Source organism: Culex quinquefasciatus, chromosome 3 (assembly GCF_015732765.1).
Source record: "Culex quinquefasciatus strain JHB chromosome 3, VPISU_Cqui_1.0_pri_paternal, whole genome shotgun sequence".
NCBI classification, from domain to species: Eukaryota; Metazoa; Arthropoda; class Insecta; order Diptera; family Culicidae; genus Culex; species Culex quinquefasciatus.
Genome location: NC_051863.1, coordinates 84,355,394 through 84,378,027, shown reverse-complemented (window position 1 = coordinate 84,378,027; position 22,634 = coordinate 84,355,394). Strand labels below are relative to the sequence as shown.

Sequence of the window (22,634 nt, the reverse complement as noted above, 5' to 3'; positions counted from 1 at the left end):
ATGAGCTTCAGTTTTATTTTTATTATTATTTAGAGAAGATTTGTAGGGTTTATTCTCCCTAATGAGTTCGTTCCTTAGAAATTAGGAGAAAAAAGATACTGCCGCCACCTTTGTTTAATATTTGCAGGTACCCAGCCTCATCAGCGGAGCTGGTCAAAGGATGACCAGGTCAAATTCGTTACTGACCAATTCCGACATCAACTGGCGAAGGTGATCTAGGACATCTGACGGCGGTTGCGGGGTCCTCTCAAAAGCTAAGTAACAAATCAGTAAAGTAATCGTATTACAGGCCTGCCTATTATTGTCATGTTGAATACGATTAACTACAACACTAACCATTTAAACTTTCAGCAAACAAGACTTATGACGGACGTGACAAGACGAGGGCCTGTTAAGCTTTTAACCATTGTTTCCTGTTGTTTTCTTTGCTTCTGATAATTAATTACTTTCGTTGATTGATTGTAAACCTCAACATATAAATTCATTTTGATAACTTTGCGTTTGTTGGGATGGTTTAATAATCGGTTAGTAAAGGTCCATTTGTGCGTGGATAGTGTACTCCGTTCGCTAGGGTTCCTTGGAGTCAGTTCTGTGGGGTTTAACAGTCTCGACAGTTTAAACCTATAGCGCTGATTTTGGGAAGCTCGTGCGAACGGGGTTTTTAATGAACATTGGGGGCGGCGATTGAGCACGAAGTTTCGATTTAGCTTATTTACATCATTACACGATTACATACTCTCACAAACACAATCTCATTTTAACCTACCCAATCATGTCCTCAATCCCCGCTCCCATGGAGTGCGAGCGATCCGCATGTGATTGACACGACCATTACCGTTCCTTTACACAACCGGACTTGGACTGACTTGATCCTGGCTATCCCACCTCGATCCGCAAAAAAAAAAAAAACCCTAGATCTATGTTTGGCTTAAGACTAATATCACAGTTGTTGACGGAGGAGTAAAGTGGTTTTCGGAATGGCAGCGGAAAAACGAAATTAAAACGAATTTAAGTTCGACTACAAAATTTCCGCGTGTTTATTCGAGAACGTTTTACTTGAGAATGATGTTTGACAGCTACACTCGCGCCGTCAGGTTGGTACTACTTCCGGGGTACAGGGTTGGTTTAGTTGGCAGAGGTTGCCTTCCTAACAAGGAGTGCTTCGATGAGCGGATTCGTTGACATCCCACAGGAAGTCCTGAAGGTTCTCGTTGCTTTTTCGATGCTTGCGTCGATGGTGTCGACGCCGGCCAGCTCGTGTAGATCGTCGGTCGGGTACCACGGGTCCAAGTTGTGCACCATCTTGAGCAGCTTGTTCTGCTTCACCTGGAGTCGCTTACGGTGCGATTTGCCGCAGAATATTTTGTTTTTTGAAAAATGTTTAAAAATGTCAATACAGATTCCAAATACAGATTTTCTTCCCCCTGATACAGATATATAGATTTTTGACCCTCAAAAATACAGAATCAAATGTGGCAACCCTGGTATGGGGATCATTCATACATACATACATACATACTCGAAAAAGCTTTTGGATAAGGCTTTGTGACTTCTGTGATTTATTTGTTTATGTACTTTTTAAAAGTTTCCTTAGAAAAGTGAAAAAATGACAGTTGGCAGTGTTGCCAGATAGAAACTAGCGCCATCTGCGGGCGATTTTTTGTTTCTGGCAACAATTTCCCCCCTCCATCAATTTGGCAACACTGCTATTTATGACAGTTGTAGTTTTGTTTTTAATTTGAATTTGCGCCGTTTGCTTGCTGCTGTTGATTGCAAGTTTTATTTCTTTTTCCTTCCTTTGATATTTCGTGAAAAGCCCAGCGATGGAAGACCTGGAAAACCAAGGAGAATATTGTCCCGTTGAGAGGCGGACGAAACATGGAACAGCTTGAAATGGTTCTGACCGCTTCGGAGGAGCAGTTGAAGGAGGGCCAACGGTAAGCCAACGGATTCTTTTGTCTCGCGTTAGAGTAATTTGATAACCTTCCTTTAGCACACACGAAGAGCGTATCCAGCAGTATGATGGGCCGGACCCGTTGCAACCGTGGTACGAGTACATCTGCTGGATCGAGCAAACGCATCCGGCCAGCGGGAAGCAGGGCGCCAACAATGCAATCCTGCTTAAGTGCATCGCCAAGTTCGAGAACGACGAACGCTACCAGCAAGACCATCGGTTCATAAAGCTTTGCATGAAATATGTAAGATTATTTTTTTAAATAAATAATTTAAAAAAAAAATAAAGAATATAATTCATTATTATCGTTTTTTTTTTCGTCCACAGATTGACACCCAGTCATCCCCGCAGGAGTTGTACCAGGAACTTTACGATCGTGGCATTGGAACGCTGTGTGCCGAACTGTACATCGGTTGGGCGTACTATTACGATGCGGAGGATAATTTCTCCCAAACGGATGCCATCTACCAGAAAGGATTGGATGCTGGGGCAGTACCAAAGCAGGAGTTGGAACAAGCGCATAAGCAATTTGGATTTTCCATGTCTCAACGGTTGCTTCACAAGGATGAATGTTCGAAGCAGAAATTTCAGTCCACACTGGTCGAACGGAGGAACGCGCTGACGTCGCTCAAGGGTCAACGGAACATACACGTCGGAAGCATCCGAACGGGGCTCGCCGTACGAAGCTACAACCCCGGAATCGTCAAGCAGGAGAATGTGAGTCCGAATGAAAACAATTCATACGCCGTTCCGGTCTTTACGGGTGCAGGAAACAGCTCAAAGAGTAACGGCGCATCGGAGAATCATTCGATTGTGCGTTCGTTTGTGAACGCCAGCCGCGATCGGGAGAACGTGCGAGAACCAGGGCCGTGGTCGGATGCGAAATCCAGTAAAAGCCGAGGCCCACTGTTTGGGGCATCGCACGGGCCGCGTTTCGAAATTTCGGAAGATTCAATTGAGTTTATACCGATTCCGGTGCAGGTTGAAAACTTAAGCCGTGGAATTCAGTTGGAATCGAACCACAAGCGGACCAACTACCCACAGAAGCCGTTCGAAATTGCCCCCTGTGACGACGATAAACCATCCGGTTTTCCGCTGTACGACAAAACGTTCCTGTATTGCCGCGGCACGAAGGAGGATTTCTGTCCGGAAGAATTACGCGGATATCGCTATTTTAAGCGTCGGGGAATTCAAAACCAGATGACCGCTCGCTACGATCCGATCTGGGCGAACGGAGCGGAGGCCGGAATCCGATTGCATCCGTATCACGTGCGCGAGTTCAAGTGTGATCTCAAGAGTGACCTGAAAACGGACCGACCACCAGTCGACAGAAGCTGGGACGATATGCAAACTAGAATCAGAGAGATTTACGCTTCACCAGCTGGCGAAGAGTTGTCAATGGAGGAGCTGCGTCTGCAAAAGTGGAAGGAGGGCAAGATCAAACGGTACATCGACAAGAAGCACGACGACGACATGTTGCGCGTCGATATGGATGAAACCGTGGTCCAGAGCAAGCGGGTCTCGTTTGCCCCTGCCCGAGGTAGCATAATGCCACCGGCTCAGTTTGACAGGAAACCGGCCACGCCGCCCGTCATCCTTCCTCCGGGCATGTTGATGATCTACGAAGAACAGCCGGATGAGTTGAGCGTAGCTCTGCCAAACAGTCCGCCGAAAAGCACGGCCACTGTCCGGAAATCAGATAAACGGCGTTCGGAGGAATCGCCGGCGTTGAAATCTGCACCGAAAAAAGCATCGATCGACGAAGACGATGACGAAGAGAAGGGCTTTGCAGTTCCCAAACCAAAATCCAAGGTGACGATCCCAATTTTCGTGGACGACGAAGCAGAACCGGTCGAGAGCAAAGAATCCAACGACTACTATCCGAATGAAACGTGCTCGACGCAGGTGTTCAACATGTTTGTCAAAAGCCAGAGCACTCCGCTAGGAATGAAAAGTGGCGCTCGCAGTTCGGTGGCCCCACTACCTAGGCAGCATCTGATGCTCGAAGAAATGGAAGAACCGGCGGCCCCTCTGCAGGATGAGAACCTAGCACAAATTCACCAGATGAAGACTAGCAACGAAAACGCTGAGCCTGAGTCGCTCACGCCGTCAACATCCAACTCGACGCAGGTACAAAAGCAGCTGTCGACGATCATGGAACGAACCGAGACGAGTACCATTTCTGGGGCGTGTAGCACCAAATCATCCGTCTCGTCGCCACCCCTTGGTGAACTCGCTTCCCCAATGATCCCATCCGAACAGGAGCAATCGGTGAACCACACAGACGTAAACATGAAACAAGCCGTTAAAAATCTGGACCAACCATTAACGTTTAAAATTCCTGAAACATTTGAAAAACCCGATGAACCGAAAGCGGCTGCGATGATCAGTCCGTTTGTGATTCACATTGACAGCACCGAAACGATGGCCAAAATTCCGCTGGTGTCGAAGAACGCACTCCCGGCCAAGCTGCCGGCAACGCCAATCGACGAGAAGGAAAACCTAGAGCTGGCAGAACCGATCTCCGTTCCGGACGAAGTAACGGCCCCGACAACGACTACCTCCAATTTGCTGCTGCGCAAAAATCTGTCCCATCTTCCACAGCGCGAACCAGTTGGCGTCAATTCGATCATGAGCTTCAAAATGACGACCGAACGCACCAACACGGTTCCGCTGCCATTGGTCAAACATCCGGCAGAGAGTGCGGCGGCTCCTGCCCCGGCAGTGAAGCAAATCAATGCCGACGATTCGCTGTTTGAGCTACTTGTGCGGACACCCTCACCGAAACTGGCCAAAGCAAAGAGTCCACCAGCGTTGGTCGCAGCGACGGTCGAAAAGCAGTCCGAAGTCGCGGCCAAAAATTCCTCCTTTTTCGATTTGGCTGACTTTCAAAAAACGCCCGAGAAAAAGATTCAACATGTTCCAAACGTCATATCGAACGTGCAGGCACCCACCAGGGACAATCCGCAGCCGCTGAAGATCCAGAGCGTTATGGGTGCCATCAACCTGGAGGACTTTCCGTCGCCGCCCAAGCGCAGTTCGCTCGAGGACATGAACACGGAGATTTTCTCACTGCACATGAACAAAATGAAAAACTCGACGCTGTTGCCGGGTCGTTTCACAGAGTTTGAGATGCCGGAAAAAGTGGCTGGAGTTGACATCAGTCCTCCGAGTAACACCCACCAGGCTATAGGAGGCAAGATCGATCAGCTTGACTTTGACATCAGTATGAGTGAGAGCAAGCTCAAGAAGATATACTTGGATGATGGAACGAAGAAAAAGCAAGACGCGGACGGGTTCAAAATTCCGGCTCCCGTGTTCAAGTCCCCGCCGGCCATCATCAATCTGGATGACGATGACGACGACGACGACAATAATGGGGACGATCTGGGCAAAAGTATCTACATTGCGAAACCGGCCTCACCGGTGGAAGTTCGGCCGCAGTGGGAGGAGATTGATGAGTATTTCAACCCGGCCAACAACGAGTACATGAAAAAGGAGGTCGACCTGGACGGCACGATGCAGTTCATTTACCAGCAAACCAACTCGGAAACCGACCTCGACCCGTTCGATCCTAAGCTCCAGGAGGCGTTTCTCGAAAAGATGGATTTTATGAGCTACATTGAGGAGCTGGGCACGTGTTGTATGGTCAACAAGGTGCAACCGTTGGCCAAGGGCATGATTGAAACTGTAAACGACGTCAAGTTTTCCGTAACGAAAAAATTGGCGAAGGCACCTTCGGCACGGTCTACAGGTAAATTTTAAGTATTCCTTAACTTGATATCGATCACGATCAAGTACATTTTTTTCCTTCGTTTCAGCGCCAAGAATCTGAACACCGGTGAGCAAGTGGCCATGAAGCAGGAACGTCCGGCCAACCTGTGGGAATACTACATCTGTCTAGAGCTCCGCGCTCGCATCAATCACGATGAAATCGTAAGTGTGCCTAGTTACCAGTTCACGGGTTTGCAGTTTAACTTACATTTATTGTCAATTCCGCCGCCAGCTGCCCGGTCTGATGAGCGTTGACTACGCGATCGTCGGAAACAACGCCAGCGTGCTCGTGTCGCAGTTTTCTCGCTTCGGAAACATCCTGGACGTTGCGAACCTGATAAAGCGAGTCACCACGAAGAACATTGACGAATTTATCGCAATGATTATCACGACCCAGATACTGTCGATCATTGATCACCTGCACAGCTGCATGATCATACACGCCGACATCAAACCGGATAACTTCCTGCTCATGTCGCCGTAAGTAACTCTAACACAAAATGTTTCCATTGAAGTTATGTACACAATTAGATTTATTCACGCTATCTAGAATCAACATGCAGTCCAACATTCCCTGCGTGCAGCTGATCGATTTCGGAGTCTCGATTGATCTCAAACTGTTCCCCAAGGGAACCACGTTCAAAAAGGTAACAACGCCCACCAAACCAAAACGGGAATCTTCTGCTTAACCCACGCCTGTCCCTCTTTAGATTGTAACGACGGAGTGCTTCACGTGCATCGAGATGCTCGAGAGGCGCCCGTGGACGTACCAGCCGGATCTGTACGGCGTCGCGGGCACGACACACGTGATGCTGTTTGGCAAGTACATGGAGGTGCAAAAGGACATCATCAACTGGAACATAAAGGCGCGCATGCCGCGCTATTTCCGCAAGTCCATGTGGGACAATTACTTCGTGACGATGCTGAACGTGCGCGACTGCAACGAGATGCCGAACCTGCAAACGCTGCGCGGCATGCTGCTGGCGGAGATCGAGGAGAACGATAAGTACATCCGCGACAAGGTGAACGAGTTTAACCAGGCGTTGCTGTCGGCGTAGTTTGTATTAAAGATGTGCGTCCAAATATTATAATTTGTATCGAAGCGACAGTCATGGATTTTGACCGAAAGCCCTTTTTCAGAAAATAACTAGTTCTTCCAAAGTGCTTCATTATCCAAAAAAATACTATATCTCAATAATCAAAAGGGTTCGTTCAAAAATTACGTCCATGAATAGGGGGAGGGGGAGGGGCGTCTGAGGTTGGTGACAGCCCATGTTAAAGGTATAGGAAAAGGGTTTTATCCCATATTCCCGAATCCCAATTTCCCGAATCCCATATCCCTGAAAATCATTTCCCCGAAAATTCCACATTCCCGAAAATCATTTTCCCGAAAGTGCCATTTCCCCGAAAATCATTTTCCCGAAATTTCCACATCCCCGAAAATCATTTTCCCGAAAATTCCATATCCCCGAATGTCATTTACCTGAATGGCCATTTTACCGAACTGTCGTTTTCCCGAATTTACATATACCCGAATGGTTATTTCCCCGAAAGTTCCATTTTCCCGAATGATATTAACTTAGATATAAACTAAATTGGTTTTAAGGGTATTTTTACAAAAGTATGACCTTAATATTAAATTCTCCTACGTATGTTTTTAAATATGAAAAAAAAAACAACAAATGACCGTAGAAGGCCATACATAAACCACGCGGAAACTTCAAGAAAGCGAGGTTTTGAGATCATCCATGTTCAATAAAAAAGATTTTTTTTTGTATGGACAATTTTCAGCAAAGCACAATTTTCCAAAACGGTATCCACGTGGCAAGGATTGCACAGCACCGATATCTTTAAGCGACGACTCGAAACGCAGGAATCAGTTTGTTCTAGATTTTGTTTAACTTTTTAGTGAAATCTAAATAGTCGATTATTGAATTACAAAATGCATTTTTTTTAATATTTCATCACCGCCATTTTGGGTTTAAAATTACTAAATCACTTAAAAGTAGTTTAGGGGTTATAACCCGAAGTGAACTTTCGACAAGGCCTTTGGATATCCGAGTCTGGACTGTATTTCGATTTTCAACTAAATGCAAAAAAGCGAAATGATCAATGTATCAAATCGACGCTGTCGTGCTATCTTGTCGTTACTCGCTTTTTACGTTTCGAGAAAAATGCGTGTTTGACCTTGAATAAACGAAAAATAAAGCATGCTATGTAAACAATAACAATCACGTTTTATTTTGTTGACCATTCTGTGCATTGTCCTGAAATTTGTTTGGATTTGGTTGCTGAGATCCCCCCCCCCTCCCTATTTTCGTAACATTTCGTAACATACACTGACACCCCCTCTGCCCCCTAACTGCGTTACGTAATAAAAGAACGCTCCCATATGTACTCTGCTCAAGATGATCTCCTTCTCTACATCATTTGTCATATTCGGAGTTTTGTTGGATTCGGCGGAGACAGTTCTTTTTGAAAGGCAGTTGGAGTAACTAAATCTCAGAATCCGGAATTCGGATCCTTTAAGTCCACAGCCTTAGAAAATATTCAAAACTCAAGTGGAGCTGGAATAAAACGCTCGTAAAAATCTCGGAATTTTTTGAACGTTCAATTGTGGACATGATACTTCATTGATCGCCACTTCCCCGAACCCGGTCAGGGGGGTATGCCCGTTGTCCAGAACCGCGCGCGTGGCAGCCAATTTTCGTCCCAAAGCAATGTTTTACATGAGTCATGCAACAATCACCATGCATTCAGGTCAACTCTACTTGATTTTCACGCAGCATACACTCACACAACTAAATGTCACGTGAAATTCATGCCTAAAAATTTGGAAGCGTGGCTTGCAGTCAGCTGCTTGTTGGTCTCCATGATAATCATGCAACACCTGCATGGAAACTGGATTGGAAAAATCCATACACCTTTTAGCAAGCAGATTACGCACTTCGGAAGGAACCGGTCAAGAAAAAAATCAAATGGGCAGCAGCGGCAGCGCAAGCAAGTCAGAGAGGGTGAAGAAAAGCCCCAAGAAATTGCTCCCTCTCCTTTGTTCTGCTGTTCGTAAAGCTGTTTCTTGACCCCTTTCCTTCCGATCTGCATACTAGCCTTTTCATGCAACTTTGTGGTGAAAAGTTTTGTGTGTGGGGCTGGTTGAGATGCTGCATGAATTTCCTGTCTGAAAATTTTATGCCGAGCCGCTGAGCGTGCAAGTCGAAAGAAGCTCAGTTTGCTGCTGATTCTCATCAACTGGACATGGTTACAGCTTTTTCCGGAGAAAAAAAGCCGGAAAATTAGTAACACTGGTTGTTCTCCGACTCCGATGGCTCTAATTTTATCGAAGTTAGTTCTCTGCGTACATTAGTAAGTATTTGCCTTACAATTTTGTCAAAATTTTTGATTAATTTTAAGTGTTTTTCTTCTAGGCCACTGAGCCAGTAGCTCCAGTACCAAATCCGGCGAGCAACTGTTGGTGCGCTAACCTGCAGCCGGAAGGCGATGTCCAGAAGGTCCAGGACATTGAGGTCAGGGAGCCAAGACACGTGCGTTTCTACCCTCCATATCTGGCACAGAGAAGGATGAATCTTTATTCTGGCTGGCAATTGAAAAATCTGGCTCTCCCAGATTTATCTGGCAACCCTCCCAAGTAACCGTGGGACTCTAAAACGTAACATTAAATCAACTCGATATCAACAAGTAAGTAAGCTTATTAGAGTTCCATTACTCTATAGATATATTCCTTTTTAAAGTGAGATAAAAGCTAGGATAAAAGCCAAAAGTGGCGACTGGAACGGCGGATAAAGAGTTAAGTGCATTGGAAAATTACCTTAAAAATGTCTAAAATAAAAAAAGCTTTTCTTCAACGCCATCTGTTGATTATTTGAACGGTGAACTTATTCAAACACAGATGGCGCACATTAAGCTTGTTAGTTATTTTTGCTCCAAATTGTACAATCCAGTTTACGATGACGATGTTATTTTTTTCAACTGGTCAGTGTTTATTTGGTACAATTTTTAAAAGCTATTCTACAATTCAAGTTTGAAATTATCTACACTTACGTTAGAAATAGGATTACTTTCAACAGAATGCAGATATTTAGCTACAATATGTTTGGTTCTTTGGGCTACTGGCGCTGATAGTCCTTGTAATGATGGAAACATAAAGTATTCGTGGATCGAGATTCCCTAACAAAGAACGAACATAATTCCATACAGTGCGAACTGTTATGCATCTAAACAATTTATGCTCTAGTGTTTCCGCTACGCCTGGGCATTCGTTGCAGTCCGGGTTATCTCGACGTTGTTGTCTGTATAACAAATCATTATGCTGAATCTTCTCGTGCACCAGTTGGCACGCAAGGTTGAAGCCAATCGTTGATCAGCTAGATTTTTGAAGATCCGTTTCCACTGCCTTCGAGTTTCAAGTATCGGTGGGCATTTTTCGAGCATTTTTGGTGTGGAGACAAGACGTGTTCAGCCAGCGGAATCATTCTGTTTTTTATCACTCTCGTTAAAATTTTGTAGTCAAAATTTAATAGAGTCGCTTTGGTCTGTACGCTTTCACTGTGTTTCCGCTCTGCTTCTTTTTTGACGAGGACCACAACGCCGTTCATAAAATTTGAATCGGTATCAGGGTTACGAAGAGCATCATTGTTAACGAAAGTGAATTCTTGGCTGATAATGTTCCATGTTTTGTAGTAGAATTTCCGAGGCAGTCCGTCGTCTCCTGAAGATTTCGTGGGACAACTGATGCACAGGAAGATTTCGTTTGCGTCCGGGGGTCGCAAGAGGTCGTCGTTAGCTGCAACGTTGTCAGGGATTCGTCTTGCTGGCTCATATCCTGCCACAGGTGACCGGTTTGGAGTGGCCGAGAAAAGGGTTTCGAAGTAATTCACAATGTGTTGCTCTATTTCGGTTCCATTGTTGATAACATTTCCGTCCACATCCAGATCATTTATCGTGCTGCCCTGTCGATTCTGCATTTTCTGCGCCACGTGGAAAAGACTTCCCAAGTAACCATGTAGCACTAAAAGAAATCATAAATGAGTTGCTAAACAGCATTCACCAACTAATCAGTCATAAAACAGCTACGGTGATTGCAAATTAGCTGTAAAACAACTGCTCTAATAATAGATGGAATAGAGCTGATTTGATGCTGCTACTAGCAACACTGCAACCAAATATTTCATCAAACTGGCAACACTACAATATGCCGTGTAAGAGCGAATGAGAGAGTACACCAACAAACAGATTCAAAAATATTCTTTTCTCTCTCATCCATTAAACCAAAACAAATCGAGCGGGGAGAAAAATGCAGTCAGATTAGAAGATTTAGTTTACGCAGCTGTTGAAACCGTTTTATTATGTTGGTAAGTTTAATTTCATTATTTTAGTTTCTTGATGATAAAAAAACTTCTACGACCTTTGCAGTAACCTCCACCAGCTGACATGAAATTACGGCTACGGAGGAAAAATGGCAAATTTATGCGGAGATTTCATTGCGCGAAAGCAACAACCGGCTTCGAACGCCCAACATGGGCATTTCCCGAGGAACTTCCAACACACGGCTGATCGGTGCGGTGAATAATATGAAATTAAACGGTTTAATAAGTTAAGAGAGCCTGTGGAATGATTGCTTTCAAATCATAATAAATTCATCCTGAATCCGCAAAAAAAATGTGTTTTGAAAAATATAGAGAAAATTCCTAGTGGCATGGTCGATTGGAATATGCTCCTTTTACATCGAGAAATTAAAAGTGAGAGTGTGTGCAACATGGAGTTAAACTTTCTGTGAAGTTGCTGTGAAGATTACCATAGCACTTTGAGCATGAGCATGAGCATGAGCATGGTTGACTGCCAATGAGCTGCTACTCCGTTATTGACAGATCAGCTGAAGTTAAACAATGAATCAAAAATGATCAGTGGGAGCCAACCGAGGGGCGTGACATTGGCCTTAACGTATTAATTTTTGCATTTAATATATTAAGGAATTAAATTCCCCGCGTCTTTTGATATTTGACAGCACCACACCTGCTTTGAAAACATTGATTTGCCTCGTGTCGCGTTCGCTCGCACAACTGTCAAGTGTTTGTGTTTTGATTTAGTTTTGGGAAATAAAAGTTTCGCTGAGTTTTTGCGGAAAACATGCAGTTTGATTGGAAGTCGCTGCTACATTTCTTTGACTTCTACACGTGGTTGCAGCTGGATCTGAGCGTGTGGATGATGCCGAGCATGCTGGAAAAGCCGGGCCGCAGAGGATAAGAGGGGTGCCAATAAGGAGACGATTTTTGAGCGATGGAAAAGTTTTAATTTATTTTATGTTTGATTTAGATGGTACGAGCTGAATATGAACAATAAGTAGGCGCAGCATTTCATGCTTCCGCCACCGGAGGTTCCCAAGCAGTTGCAGACAATTTTTCTTCACCGTTGAACATGGTTTCCCCGTTGCCGCCATTCCACCTGCTCCAGGCGAAAGTTCCGTCTCCAATTCCAATGAATGTGCTGCCGCCGAACTTCCCAGGTAGTGAGACCTACACGAATTCACCAACGGCAGCAGCAGGGTCAGAATCGCAATCAGCAGCAAGATCAGCAGCAGCACAAAAACCGCAAAATTGCCAACAGAACCAGCAGCAGATGCAGCACCAACGTGGCAAGCTGAATCGCGCCGGGGAGTACGACGTGTACGCGAATCTGAGAGCGAACGGGACAAGAAGTGGATGCAGCAGCATCACATCACACCTTACTTCAACAACGATTTTTTTTTTGCGAAAAAACTTCTGTTAAAAGTGAAATTACTTTTCCGAATGTGATAAATGAATACAAGTTCTTTTAGACTTCAGTTTATATTTCTAAGCATTTTTTTTCACAATTTTATTATTAGCACTCCAAAATACTATCAACCTCGTCTAGCACGAGGAAGCGAATGTTGTCCAGGTTACAACCACGGTTCAACTCGCGCATCTGGTCGGAGCCAGCTCAAGTCTCAGTGGGTACTGTTTGCGACTATTGAAGGGACGATTCTAGGGCGGCGGAGTGACGCCATGCTTGTATTTTTTTATAAAGGATCTGGACCAGGAACGCGACAGTCTTTCCGGAACTGTCCGGGGGCAGGCCATCACATCGCATTCGCTCATGACAATCGGAATGGCGTTCTTCTGGACCGGCGTAAACACGTCGTATTTTGTCAGCTTAAAATTCATCGTCATCGAAAGTGTTTATGTGGGATGGAACGTTCTCGCTAATCGCCTCCACGGGAATATCTTTGTACTTGATGTAATTGATATCGGTATTACCGTGTTGAAACAATTCACTTCCCATCCGCTCAAAGCTGTTTAAAATCATAGCTGCGCCTCTTCCGCCGCAGGCATTCTAGCGTCCACCAATACGCATTGGCCTCTTTATTCACCGTCACCTCCACCCTCCTTGGCCGGGGGCTCCTGCCAGATGTCGTTCTCCGGCTGACGGATATCCCAAAAATCTCTTGAACCGCTCGAGGGCCATTGTTCCAGATACTACCAGTAACTGGTGGTGGTGCTGTTCCGCAGTTAAAGTTAAAGTCAAGCAAAACAATTTAAAGGGGCCAATGCGAGTTTGTAAACAAAGAGTCTATCCTGCTCACGTCAGTGGATGTTCACATTAGAAGTGAGCAGGATAGACTCATTGTTTACAAACTCACATTGGCCCCTTTACATTGTTTTGCTTGAAGTGATCGTCACCAAGCGCACCAGGCTCGCCGACGGGAAGGCTGCCACCACCATTCCTTGGGTGGCTATTGATCCTGGAAGGAGTAAACATCAATTTTATACACGTTTCAATTGGTTATTCAGAAGTTAGTGACACAATCACCTACCGCAACCAAACGCTCACCTGGGAAGACAGCTCCCGCTGCAGGTGCTGCTGCCAACCCGTGTGTCTACCGCCGCCATCGCCGTCGCGATTGTATTAGTCACCACCTCAGTTATGCTTGCGATCGATGAACCGGCCACCGCCGCCGCCTTCACGGTCAGAGTTGTGCCTCCACCGTCGGAATGTCCACCGGAGTGATCTCTCCGTCACGATCGTTGCCACCACGCCTGGATATTGGACCACCACCGAGAGAAAGCATTCTCCCGTTAAGCCGACTTTTTGGCGACAAAAAAATTACACCAAACACAACAACAACAATCGTGCTTCGAACGTCGTCGGTCGAACTGTCAAATCAATGTGGTGTAAAAAGAGGTGGCAATATTTTGATCGTAAACAATCGTTAATTTCTCATTAATTTGTTAATTTCGGCAGTTAATTAATTAAATTATTTAATTTTTTACTATTGTCGCGCCCCTCGGAGCCAACCATCCGTTCACTGTTTAACCTCTGAAGATCCCTACTTTATTAGTCAATACCGGTGCCCTCCCAAGAAGCCTGCAGTTCAACGAAAGGGAGGAATGTTAGTCCGATAGTTGAAGTTGCAGACTCATCAAGCACACAGTTTTTCGCTATATACTTGTTGATACCGCTTGAGACCGTTGAATCCACAGCATCTCCTTCAAGCATCACGTGATTATTATTTTTGGGTTAGTAGGATAAGGTATTGGCTTTTCGATGCCTCCCGAGCTACGATGCTATGGGGAGGACTTTCATAACAGACCCGTCGGCGAGCCTTCCGAGCAACGATGCTATGGGAAGGTCTTTTTGGTTAACACACAAAGTCACTCACACACAATTATTTCACTCCACTATTAATTAATCCAAAATGTCAGTGCGTCTTACGATCATTATATAGGAATGGCTTTTGCACCATTAAAAATAAAACCTTATTTAAAACATTATACACAATTTACCCGACGCCGTGCCTTCCGATCAACGATGATATAGGAAGGGGCTTTGAAAATGACAAAACAATTAATTAAGATCTCAAAAAAAAATCACAAAAAAACACCAATTACTCAACGAAAATTACGCTGAAGACACAAATAATTCAGTAAGTCATGGTATATATATATATATATATATATATATATATATATATATATATATATATATATATATATATATATATATATATATATATATATATATATATATATATATATATATATATATATATATATATATATATATATATATATATATATATATATATATATATATATATATATATATATATATATATATATATATATATATATATATATATATATATATATATATATATATATATATATATATATATATATATATATATATATATATATATATATATATATATATATATATATATATATATATATATATATATATATATATATATATATATATACATACAGCAATTCCATTTGAAAAGAGCCTAAACCAAAAAAAAAGTTCTCCGATCGGGCTCAAAATTTTTCTGGGGGTTCCTTGGCCAAAATAATTAGACCCGTATTTTTTTGTTTGGCCATTAAGGTGGCCTACATCGTGCTAGGGTGGTTCAAAAAATGGCAATTTTCGTCATTTTTCGCAAAAACCACTTTTTTCTAAAAATCATATCTCCGCGCCATTTCATCCGATTTTAGCTGTCTTAGACGCAAAAGAAAGGTGATGAGTTTGGCTATTTGGGAAAAATAGTAAAAAGTTCCAAAAATCTAGCTTAACTATTGAAAAAGTCGTATAAAAACTTAAAATGGCGTTTTGACCGTGTCTGGACCAAAGAGCCTATGTCTGAAAATATTTTTATCGGATTCCTCGGAAAATTTCACATAACATATCAAAAAATTGGCGATGTCGAACCGTACGTTTTGGAGATACGATTTTTTGAAAATAAAAACTGCGTTTTTCGACGCGCCACGCGCAAAAACGGGAAAATGACGAAATGATTTGATTTTGATTTGATTTGATTTGATGGGATAACCAACAGGGCCACAAGGATGACCTATGTAGCGGTTGCCTAGAATTACAGTGGCTCAGACTTAAAGGGAGCATCTTCAAATTACTGCCGTATGAAGGGCCAAAAGGGGGTGGTTGGACGCGAACAAGCAAAATCACTCACGGTGTCCTCAGGGAAGAGAATCTCCTTCCGACAGTAACCTCCAATAACTCCGAAAAAGTCTGACAAAGCTGAAAAACAGGGCTCGCACCCTGTTGGGGGCCTAAAGGGCGCGGCAGACAGCTGGAGACTGACAGGGGTCAATAGATGTAGTAATTAGACAATCCTTAAGAATTGTACAATTAATACGCTATTTTCCCCTTGTGACGTAGTTCTGGTCTTCCACTATCTACATCCAATCTCCGCCATTACAGCATACCGTCCACTGCCCTGATGCTCCCTCCCCGATCCCCGGCTTTGATTCTAACTACTAATAAAAGGGAAAAACATAGATGAGAACAGGTCATTGCGGATGGAGAGCAAATCGAGCTCAGTATCCCCTCACAAAGACTGGTAGTAAGTGTTAAAAAGAGTGAAAATATGAAGAAAGATAAGAAGAAAAATGAAAAGATAGTATGTCAATGCGGATGGATCGATGATCCCCTCACAAGGACATTAAAGAAACAGATGGTAGAAAGAGCAAAGAAGAAAAGAATATCAAGAAAAAGATATATAAAATAAGGATCAAAAGACATCAATATAGAGAAATATTCAACAGATTACTTCAAATATTGGCGTGGATTATCTTAAATGGAATGTGTGTATGTCAGTGTAAATGAAAGAATCTTCTGATATTTAAAAGGAAAGATCTCACCAAATCAGATATCTTGGGCTTCAGTCCATTTGATCGTCTGAATCTTCGAATTAGATGGAATCTCAAATTTTAGTCATCTGCAGTTCCTGCAGCTCTTCTGGTTCTGCACGATCGACAGCATCAAGTTGAACCACCCGACAGCACCTAATAGAAGGTCATCACTCGGCCAATTCGTTCTGGTGGTAGGAATCGTGGCCGTGCTCAGCGCTTATCAAACGGGAAGCATTTCTTCGGAATGGGACTGCTGAAATCATTCCTCAAACACATGCAGTTGTTCACTGGATTCGGGCAGGATCAAGTGAGAACCACGAAATTCCTTCGCCGATGGTCACTTTGTATGTTTCATTTTTTCCGCTGTCTCTTCCTTTCCGCTGACGACAACCATGAGTCACAATTTAAAAATTTCACCGAAATTACCAAACATTTCTTATTGCCACTACCGGTATGCGGTATGGATGGCCACCGGAACGGACAAAGGAATTTCCGTAAATTCACTTATTTGTAATAACAAAATAAAGATTATCAGAAAAATTAGAGAATTTTGAATCGAAGAAAAAACATGACGCAGCAAAAACTTTTCGCGCCCGCACGCACCGATTACTACGATCATCAAAACGGGAAAATGACGAAATCGGCAAAAAATCAACTTTTTTCACTAAAACTGCGATAACTTTAAAATTTCAGCGATGACCTATACATGTCTGGGTACCAAAATTTTCGTAATTGAGAGACGCAACTTTTGGTACCATAACATCTATAGGTCATCGCTGAAATTTTAAAGTTATCGCAGTTTTAGTGGAAAAAGTTGATTTTTTGCCGATTTCGTCATTTTCCGTTTTTGCGCGTGGCGCGTCGAAAAACGCAGTTTTTTTTTTTCAAAAAATCATATCTCGGAAACGTACGGTTCGACATCGCCAATTTTTTGATATGTTATGTGAAATTTTCCGAGGAATCCGATAAAAATATTTTCAGACATAGGCTCTTTGGTCCAGACACGGTCAAAACGCCATTTTAAGTTTTCATACGACTTTTTCAATAGTTAAGCTAGATTTTTGGAACTTTTTACTATTTTTCCCAAATAGCCAAACTCATCACCTTTCTTTTGCGTCTAAGACAGCTAAAATCGGATGAAATGGCGCGGAGATATGATTTTTAGAAAAAAGTGGTTTTTGCGAAAAATGACGAAAATTGCCATTTTTTGAACCACCCTAGCACGATGTAGGCCACCCTAATGGCCAAACAAAAAAATACGGGTCTAATTATTTTGGCCAAGGAACCCCCAGAAAAATTTTGAGCCCGATCGGAGAACTTTTTTTTTGGTTTAGGCTCTTTTCAAATGGAATTGCTGTATATATATATATATATATATATATATATATATATATATATATATATATATATATATATATATATATATATATATATATATATACCTTATAAGGTTGAATGTTGCGTTAATTCGATGCAGTGCCACTAGATTGGCTGATGGCTGGGGAGCGGTGATGTTGGTGTTGAAATCGCCCACTACGTACAGCCTGTCAAAACCAACGTCCAGGAGGTCCAGTAAGAGCTTCTCGTAGCTGGGCGAAGTTGGGGTTCGTACTGAGCGGATTGTAAAGCGCAACAACGCAAACGTTCCAGTCGTTGATTCGTATCCGGATGTCCAGAAACTCGACGCGCTGGTTGATGGATGTCGCAGGATCAAATGCTGACTTGTTCATCGTGGTAGCTTTTAATCCCTTCCGCACGTAAAGTCCCACACCGCCGCAGGTTTTGGCACCTCGACCCCTGCCGGAGGGGAGCGAGTGCTTAACGAAGTCGTATCCGGGTATGCGTATTGGTCCAATAGGTGAAGAAGACTTTAGTTTGGTTTCGGTGAAGGCGAACATGTGGTACTGCTTCTTGTCGAGGATGATCTTCACACCGTCAATGTGCCGTTCAAGTCCACGGACATTCAGATGTCCGATACGTAAGTTCTGGAAGTTTCTGAGCATGCTATTTGTGGAAAACGTCAGCAGCATGGTGCGTCTAGCAGCGTGATGATGCGGAAAGTTCCGCTGATGTGGCATCGAAGAAGATCGACGTGTCTTCGCCATCAAGATCGCCTCCGGCGAGTTCCAAGACCTGCTCCAAGGTCTCGATGGGAGCGTACTGCTTCTGTCCCGGGAGTAGCCCGGATACCCTATCGTTCCGAATGAACACGGACTTGACCTGCTTGCGCTGCTTGAGACGAAGGGCCAGGTTGCGGATCCGAAAGGTGTTGATCGACATCGCTTCGTTCAAGGTGAACCGATAGTCCAGATATGGTCCGCCTCGACGGTTGCACAGCTTTGCCGTCTGGTGTCGCTGGAAATACTGCCGCAATACTACTCCTCTCGATTCGGCGCTGTTGAAGATCACCATGATTGTTGGGGTCAAGGAGCGGTCGGTCCACTTAGATGTCTTCACGGGAAGACGGAAACATTTTACGACGTTCGACATTTCGCTTTCGCAGTCGAGGAGACGGAGTACGTTTCCGACCAGGTCTCTGACGTTCTCGCCTTCATGGTATGGGATCTTGTTCACAGCAAGTCTGCAGCAATTCACGGTACGGGAGCAGGTTTTGGCCAAGGTGGCACACTTTTCAATCGCCTCAAGCTTCTCGTTGATGTTGCTCGTCAAGCGATCTCGTGCAACATCCCAATGGTCCTAACTGCTCAGCTTGTTCTGGATACGGTCGAGTTGCCTCTTGCAGGTGGCTCGTGACGAGTTCAACTCTGCCTGCAGCTTGCACAGCTCCGACGACAAGTCTTGAATTAGCTTGGCCAACTTGTCGATCTCTTCGTTGTGGGGAGGATGTTGGACCTGCAGTTTGGGGACAAGGCTTCCGCGTACCGAGCAGGAGTCACAAAAAAAACTCGTAGTTTGCGATTGACTCCATCTGTGCATCACTGATTCGCATACATGCCGAGTGGAACCACCGTGAGCAGGAATCGCAAAAAAAATGGTTTTCCCCATACAAATTTATATGGAAAATTGAATCGCTTTGCGCAAAGTGAGGACTAAACCAATCGGTCCCAAACTTTGAGGAGTTGTTTAGGACCCCAGAAGGAACTAAAAAAGTGCTGTGCTCACTAAATTTGGACAACTTTATTTTTTTCCATACAACCATATTACACCCTAGTGGGACATAAGAGTGTGTTGAAATCTAATATGAAAATTAACGTGCAATCCTGCTTCTTAAGACTTTATCAACTGAACTACAAAATAAATAATAAAGAACTATTTCCGGTTCCGAAGATAAAAATAAGAAAATGAAACATCACCTAATAAAAAAAGAACTTTTTGCAATTCCGTCGTGAAACTACTTACTTTTCCTGTCATTCTTGAACGACGAAACAGCCTACTTTTCTGTACCAAAAATAACAGAATCGAATAGTAACACTTTACAAAACAAATGCTGAAAAGTTCTATTTTCAGCACTGAAATGGATGCTGAAAAGTTGAACTTTTCAGCACTTGTTCGGAAAAGTTATACCTTTCAACATTTTTTTGATTTGAACGATTCATTGACTCAATGCATGGACATTTGTCCTATAATTCTGTCCAAAGGGTGTTTTTCGGAATTGCAAAAACGTTGTATGGAACTCGTTGCAAAACTTGATTTTTCATCACTCGTCGTATTTATCTAACTCGGTGAACCTCGTTAAATAAATGTACGACTCGTGCTGAAAAAATCCTCTTTTTGCAACTTGTTGCATAAACTACTATTACCACTTATGTACAGTTTATTTTTCAAACAATTGATCACAGTTATCGAAACATATAGGGCAACTATACAAATTATCATCTTGCTACCGCCTACGGCGGTCTAGGATGACCAGTCTGGTTGCAATCACCAAACTCCCACCGGCAATCCAAGACTACCTACTTGCCTTCGAAACATTCACTCCTGCACTGGTTCTAAAATCGAATCCACCGTCCCCACCCGAATCCAATGCCCAACGCCCATTCCAACCGCTCACAAAACCGTGGCGCTGCACGCGTCAGAACGAAGCTTCTTTAGGGAAGCACATGTTGTTTGGGTTCTCCGTCAAGCGGTATACGCACTTCGGAAGAAACCGGTCAAGAAAAAAATCAAATGGGCAGCAGCGGCAGCTAAAGCAAGCCAGAGAGGGTGAAGAAAAGCCCCAAGAAATCACTCCCTCTCCTTTGTTCTGCTGTTCGTAAAGCCATTTCTTGACCCCTTTCCTTCCGATCAGCGTACTAGCCTTCAAACGGAACAAGCCTACACCTCTAGCGATGACGTTAGGCAGAGGCTGCTCCAGAGCCAATTTGTACATGATCCGGATGTGGGGAGGACGTGATTAGATTAAAGTGATATAAAATAGAATAATTAAAGAAAACGTAATTGAATTAACCAAACTGACCGATTCTTAGCGAAGCTACACCAAAATGTCACATTTTTCAATTTTCAATGTGATTTTTAATATGATAAAAATCATTTTTATTATGATGCAATAATTGCAATGTGCTTTAAATGCGTTTTCTTACCTTAGAAGCCAAGAATATTGACCAAATGTGGTCTGCAAGCCATTGAACGGGAGAGGAGTTTTTTCATAAATCTGCTCCTTTCGTTGTCCCGTCACGAAAAGAAATGGCTGGCAAAAACTCAAATTTCAACCAATTCTTTCAGTTCAAGGAGCAAAAGATTCTTTTTTTAATTTGTGATAATGTGTTGAAGAGCAAAAGTTTTTTTAAAAATCAAACTGGCAAAACTGTAGCGACTTTTGTAGTGTTCCTTTTAAAAGTCCAGCTTTACGATGTTGTCCCGTCACGCTACATTTTTATTTCAGGAGAAGCACAGGTACTAAATGGTTAATTCTGCATGATATTTCTTTTTAGGAAAATCAATTATCTTTCCAAATATGTTATAACATTGGGGGTTTCTTCTTCTATTTTGCCACTACAGCCAAAACGCTGAAAAAAACTTGGAATTTTTTTGAAAAGGAGCCGAAGAATCGGTCAACTTAAGTTTCGTCCATTTTCTGTCAACAAACAAAAGTCATTGTTTATGTTTTTGACATTAGTTTACATGAAGAATAAGGAATACTAAGATGCAACTCAACAGAATGGTTGATCCAAGTAAACTGCCGTTCTACGCATAATTGTCCCATGTCAGTTTTGGACGATTTTGACTTTATGACATTTTTAAGTTTAGTTTGATGTGTACTTTAAGAAAAACACATAAAATCTGGTACTTTGTTCGTAAACTCATTGAAAACAACACCAAGTCTGTTTGTCCCATCGTTAAACTTCTACGCATAATTGTCCCACCAAGTATTTTCTTAAACGGAATCATTAGTTTTACTAACCATTATGTCTTGTTTATCTATTGTAAAGCAACAGAATCACAATTAAGGGTGATAAACTGCTAACTGGGGCGATTAGGGTTACATAGGGCGAATAGGAACCCACGGGACAATTATGCGTAGAAACACAGAAATCGGTAGAAAAATTTCAATCGCGTTTTTCTCAGTTGCACCCTTACCAAAAATCATGATTTTTTGAGTTCCAAATCCCACTTTTCATACGAATTTTTTAGTTCAACCCATATAACCATTTTTATGGTTGTAGTACCTGAACTCAAAAAATCGTATGAAAAGTGGGATTTGGAACTCAAAAAATCATGATTTTTGGTAAGGGTGTGCACTTTTTTGAACATGGGACAATTATGCGTAGAACGGCAGTAAACCGGAGGCGACATTGTTTTGATAGAGGTTTGTCAATCATCTTTCACGTCTTCGGGGTGGCCTGGCGTTTAATATCTCCGTCTTTTAATCACGAGGTTCCTGGTTCAATCCTGACTTAAATATTTTTGAGTTTTTTTCAATTTTATTATCAAAATTAGTGATTACATACATTAAAAAAACTTCTTCGAACCTGCGACGCTCTGGTCAAAGGGTTAAAAATTAAATGGATTTTTGTAGTGGAATAGAGAAAACGTTCTGTATTATGCAGGCAGGTAAATGAAAATGGCTATTTCAGGATTATATGCACTAGAAGTTAGAGTTTATATTTCATGACACTACGAAATTCTATTCCTAAAGAATTATTCTGAACAAATAAAAAACATTCAAAAAAATAAAATAATAACTGTCGAGATTCGAACCAAGAACCTTTAAAATACTTATGCAGTGCCTTTGACAACCACACCACTAAGAACTAGCT

At 42.8% G+C, this 22,634-nt stretch overlaps 1 protein-coding gene and 1 long non-coding RNA gene across 4 annotated transcripts; both read left to right on the top strand.

Annotated features, from left to right (window-relative positions):
• Nucleotides 1–1,722: 1,722 nt before the first annotated feature.
• On the top strand, nt 1,723–6,830 carry LOC6041876. The gene is given in 8 exon segments (XM_001851022.2): nt 1,723–1,937; nt 1,994–2,198; nt 2,282–5,672; nt 5,675–5,708; nt 5,776–5,890; nt 5,961–6,208; nt 6,279–6,375; nt 6,439–6,830. Coding segments are annotated over 8 exon segments (4,497 nt in total). The 5' UTR covers nt 1,723–1,878; the 3' UTR covers nt 6,787–6,830.
• Nucleotides 6,831–8,865: 2,035 nt separating this feature from the next.
• On the top strand, nt 8,866–11,405 carry LOC119770748. Of its 3 annotated transcripts, XR_005278973.1 has the most exons (5): nt 8,866–9,091; nt 9,154–9,424; nt 10,427–10,614; nt 10,678–11,097; nt 11,159–11,405. It is a non-coding gene; the product is annotated as an uncharacterized LOC119770748 (long non-coding RNA). The 3 variants fall into 3 exon arrangements; XR_005278974.1 differs by lacking the exons at nt 8,866–9,091; nt 9,154–9,424 and adding an exon at nt 9,432–9,718; XR_005278975.1 differs by lacking the exons at nt 8,866–9,091; nt 9,154–9,424 and adding an exon at nt 9,658–9,718 and having other exon boundaries at nt 10,430–10,614.
• The last annotated feature ends 11,229 nt before the right edge of the window (nt 11,406–22,634 follow it).